This window comes from Physeter macrocephalus, chromosome 15 (assembly GCF_002837175.3).
Source record: "Physeter macrocephalus isolate SW-GA chromosome 15, ASM283717v5, whole genome shotgun sequence".
Classification (NCBI taxonomy): Eukaryota; Metazoa; Chordata; class Mammalia; order Artiodactyla; family Physeteridae; genus Physeter; species Physeter macrocephalus.
The window spans coordinates 15,207,830-15,213,151 of record NC_041228.1 but is presented as its reverse complement, the minus strand read 5'-3'; the positions used below and the strand labels follow the sequence as shown (position 1 = coordinate 15,213,151).

General features: G+C 42.1%; 1 protein-coding gene across 1 annotated transcript in view; it reads left to right on the top strand.

The window, feature by feature from the left end:
- Positions 1-206: 206 nt before the first annotated feature.
- Positions 207-5,322, top strand: part of FAM91A1 (family with sequence similarity 91 member A1) — a 42,171-nt gene continuing 37,055 nt past the window's right edge. The window contains exon 1 of the mRNA XM_007114318.4: positions 207-517. Coding sequence (XP_007114380.1) covers positions 446-517 — 72 coding nt within the window. The 5' untranslated portion in view covers positions 207-445. The remainder of the gene's footprint in view (positions 518-5,322) is intronic.

Here is a 5,322-nt window from a genome sequence, read left to right as displayed (position 1 = left end):
ATTAATTCATCCAGAGACTAACAGAAGGACACGGAGCGCTTGAGCAAAGCGCCACTCACTACCCGGGTCCCCGCCGGGTCTACCTCGCTACCCCGCCCCACAGCTTGCAGGGGGCGGGCAGGAAGGCTGGTCCCGGGCTCCGCCCCCCGGCCTCGCGCCGGCGGGCGGAAGTGACGCACGCCCGAAGCCATTTCCGGCGGGCCGAAACTAGGAAGAAACTTGGAGCCGCCGAGGCGTCCGGCCCCCTGTCTCCGCTGCTTCCATGCCCCGTGGCCCGGGCCGCACCGAGCTGTCGGGAGCCCAGGCCATGGGGCAGCCCGGGCCGTCCGCAGTGTGAGGCGTGGGGCCTCCCGCGGGCTCCTCGGACGGGCTACGGGCGGGCAGGCGGGAGGCGTCGTTCCAGCTGCGGTCCTGGCCGCCGCCGCCCTCCCGGGCTCCCGGCATCATGAACATAGACGTGGAGTTCCACATCCGGCACAACTACCCCTGGAGCAAGCTGCCGGCCAACGTGAGGCAGGTATGGAATCTGGGGCCGGGGTCCCGCCCCGCCGTCACCTGCTCGCCGAGCCCGCGGGGCCGGGGCTGGCGCCTCTGGGCTGACTCCCGGCCTTCCCCCGCCCAGGGTCTTGAGATAACCTACCCGCAGCCCGCGGGTGAGGAGGGGACGGTCTTGGGGCCACAGGGGCCGGATGGGGCCGTTTCGAAATGGGATGGAATGGTGTCCAGTGGACCCGCTTGGCACCTTCGCACTCGGACTCCCTTCGACCGGGCACTGGGCTAGGCACCTTCGAAACAAATTTAAAACACGGCTCTTGATCTCCAGAACTGCGGGATGGTGGGAAAGGGACGAGAAACAAATGAATCCGTTACAGGCTGATAGCATCTCACACGAACCTGCATGATAGTATATGCGAGCGCGCAGAGGAGGGCGTCAGAAACCGTCCAGGGAGTGTCAGGACGTTGTGTAGGGGAGGCATTTAAATTGGGCCTTAAAGGACGAATAAGAGATAGATAGTTAAGAGGGATTCAAGATTTTCCAGCCAGAGGGAAAGTCATTTTAAGAAGCTTGGACGAGTGAAAGCATGCTTTGAGAGTAGTGAGCGACCTCCTCCATCACCCCATCACCGGAATCCGGAGGTGTAGATGTATTGGTGTGTTTGGCGGTGGGGCTTGGTGAGTGCGTGGGGAGTGGTAGCGGCCAGGGCCGGGTTTTGAAGGGCTTTCGGACTTTGTTTTGTTGGACTTCAGTCTGTCAACAAGATGAGTTTATTAGAGATGTTGCAACAAGAGAGCGACAGGAGGTTTTTGTCCGAGAGGTAGTTCTCAAATGCTTGAGTGTTATTTTTACTCAGTTGTTTTACAGATATTTATTGAACACCTACTGTGTGCTATGCCTTGTTTTAGGTGCGGGTCATTTGCAACAGTCAACACGGGAAAGCCCTGTCTTCATGGAGCTTACGTTTTAGTAAAGAAAGACAGTTAACAAATAAATGAATAAATACGTAATATGGCGGGCGGTGGTAAAGATTCTGAAGAAGCGATATGTGCTGTATAGAAGGCACTGTTTCTCTCTGGTCATAGGTGGACCTTCAAGTTCCCGCCATGTTCCTTGGTTGAGAGTGATATTCTGTTTTCCATTGGTGCTGGACACTGGCATATTTGGAAAGTTTGGGTTGGTGATGGTGATGGTATAAGGATTATAACTTTGCCCCCTCTCCCAGCTTGGGGTCTTAGTTCCAGGAGGTGAATAATTTAAGGTTCTGGCGGTGCATCGTGTGGCAGTGAAAACGCTTTCACTTCAAGATACCAAAAACACAAGAAAGTGGAAAGGTAAATTTAAGGAACTCAGAATTCTTGGGTGTCAGTGGCTGCCCATGTGACATTAATCTTGAATGGGAGGAAGAAAGCTCTAAACGTGAAAGACTAAGTTTCTCTTGTTAAGCTGGAATGAGGACTTTGATGGACACTTTTTGTTTTTAGGGTTTTGTGGCATATGGCAAGACAGCTGGAAGAACCAACAATCCTTTGTTTCCATGTTTTCTCTACCCTTCCTTTCACAAAAATAAATGTAACATAATAGAAGAAAGATGGATGATTCGATTAGGTCCAACAGAAATAATTGATCTTAATTAGTATTGGGAAAAGGCTTTTTTTTAAATTTTTTAATTTAATTTTATTTATTTTTTTATACAGCAGGTTCTTACTAGTTATCTATTTTGTACATATGGCAAGATCCTTTCCAAACCTTAGTCATGAGTATTAAAAATAATCTCAGAACAGTGTTATACTTAAGTACAAGCATGACATTAAATTAAAACTTTTTTTGGTGAGATCACTTACAAGAATTGGTGTTTTAGCTTAGGATAAGCTTCCGCTTGTAGAAGGTGTTGCAAAACCCATCTGTACAGGTTACTTCATGGATTTTCTCTAGCCTTGCTCTTTTTCCCTAGGTCTACCTTGGATTAGTACGTCAGCTTTCTGTCTGGTGTCTAGCACTCAGAAAAGTACCTTCCTATACATTCTTTATACTATACTGTGGTGAGGTTTCTAAAATGCAAACCCAGTCCTATTTCTATGTGTCTCCATAGATTACATGTTGCTTCTTTTTGAATTGAGATGTTAACTCCTCTAGAAAGGTTTTCCTGACCTATCTCTGGAGTAGTTGACCCTCAGGTGTGCTGCCCCAGCACTGTATTTCTCACCCATAGCACTTACCCACTATGTTGTATTTTCTGGTTACATTACTTGTTTTTGCTTTTGTATTTTGATTACCTATCTCGTAGTTGGCTTTTAGTAAATACTTTTTTTTTTTTTAGTAAATAGTTTTGCAGTGAATGGGTGATAGTATCAGTCTGAGATTTTTTTTTCCAGGAGATAAAGCTTAGTCAGTTTAAAAGTGGGGAATAGTCCTTGTGTGGAAAGAATTTGGATTTTGGTGTTACAGATACTAAGTACTTTGATAAGAGTTTCTGGTAAGTTTTGATGAGTTTAATTTGAAAGTGACTCATATTTCCCAGTTTTGAAAGCTGGTGGAAGGTGATTCAGATTTTTTTTAATGTATTTTTTAAATGTATTTGAAAAAATAGTTTTTATATAAATGAGATGAAAATTTTTTACATGGTGTGAGTTATACTAGACTTTCAGAAATACCATTAAAAAGTAATGGATCAGGCCATTATTTCAGGATCTTTCTATAGTTTACCAGTATTCATTGTTCAAAACAATTCATAGTTGTTTTATTTGAAGGGAAATTTTAATGATGTTCCGAGGAGGGTCAATTAAAAAAAAACTATTGTGTATTTTGGGGGAGGTGGTGCACATTGGGGTTTGTAGGAGCAAAAGCTTTAGAAAGAATTCTTTATGCTTTTAGCATCATCTGATGCACAGTGGGTGTTTTACAGCCAGTTTCTATGTCACTCCGTCTGTTTTAGTTCCTTTTATCTGCAGCCCAGCTTCATTTGTCAGACCTGGTGGGAATTTCTGCAGGGTCTGCACTGTCTCCCAGTAAAATGACCTTTCTTTCGTTGCCTCCTGTAGTGACAGCAGTGTTTTAAAATGTGGTTGGTGGGAAATTGGGGTGGGCATGGAAGAGAAGCCAAAGAATCTTTGTGAACAAAGCAATTATATTTTATGTACGAGGGTAGTGAAGAATAAAATCAGCTGTTAATGCAGTTTTTAGTTATTTGTGTGTATGCACATGTATTGATCAGGACCAGTCATTACTTAATGACTAGCACAAAGACTTAGATGTTTAGTAGATACTGTATTCTCTAAATAGCTTATAAATAACGGGGACCTTATATTTTGTGTAAGTGGCTTGATTTACACTTTAAAACGGTTGTAAGTTAGAATAAATTAAGGGACTTATTTTGAAACAGAAGAGTAAATCCTCAAGTTTGGAAGTTGCTAAGATTTAAGCAAATTGTCTGCTGTGTGAGTGAGTGTGTGTGTTCTCTGTTCCTTGAGAAAGAGACTTTTATTTGGCAGTAGAGCTAGAGGAGATCCTTTAAAAGTTTTACAGAAAGCCTAATATTTTGAATCCCCTAAATATCTTCAATACTGGCCCTGGTTTTTGTGCTACATAAAAGATAGGAGAGCAGTATCTCTACAATGAACTTTACTCCTAACTTCTTGTCGTATTAAAATGGATGAAAATAATGTCAGCACATTTCAGCAGTAGTGTGGGTTATGGTTCAGCCTGTGATAAATCAATTAATCTAGATGCAGGAAGAAAGATTTTTAGTTTTCTCACGTTATGTCACTTTTTTCTTAAAATGCTACCCACCAGTAGTTCCAGTTGTGTGCCAGTTTATTTAGATGTGAGTTTCATCTGTTTTGTGAAGATGGCCTTAAGTGAAAGTATGTGCATGGACATTTACCTTGGCTTTCAGAAACCTATGAGTGAGAAGTATAATAACTGAGTCCTCTGTTCCTTCTGTCATTAATCTCTTAAGATGTCTTATTTTATAGTGTGTTGGAAAGATCATAGCTAGTAATTAGAAGGGGGATAGCAGTCACATATTAAATTAAGTTTATGGTCTCACATTGAATATCATGTTAACTATAATCAGACAGACTTATTCTTTGCTTTCATGAGAACCCAATTTTGAACTTAAAACACTAAATTCACAGCTAGAAAGCATTTTGCTCACTAAAAAATATGTCGGAAATTCTAAAATTGTCTTAAGTGTTTTCTAATGAGGCCATAAGATGACGTTTTTAAGAAATAATCGTATTTAGAGGTACATTTTAAGTGTACATTCTCCAGGAATCTTAATTTTTAATAATCATAGCCCTCACTTATAAGTAGTCATCAGATGGGGATCTGTCCTTAGTGGCCAATCTTAAATTTAAATAAATGTAGGTGCAAGAATCCATCCGTCCACACAAATTGGAGACGGTCAAGAAGGAAATCTTTTGATGATGGCCATTCTGACCTGTGTGAGATGATATCTCATTGTAGTTTTGATTTGCAGTTCTCTAATGATTAATGATGTTGAGCATTTTTTCATGTGTTTGTTGGCAATCTGTATATCTTTGGAGAAATGTCTACTTAGATCTTCTGCCCATTTTTAGATTGGGTTGTTTGTTTTTTTGATATTGAGCTGCATGACCTGCTTGTAAATTTTAGAGGTTAATCCTTCGTCAGTTGCTTCATTTGCAAATAAATGTTTTCTCCCATTCTGAGGGTTGTCTTTTGGTCTTGTTTATGGTTTCCTTTGCTGTGCAAAAGCTTTTAAGTTTCATTAGGTCCCATTTGTTTATTTTTGTTTTTATTTCCATTTCTCTAGGAGGTGGGTCAAAAGGATCTTGCTGTGATTT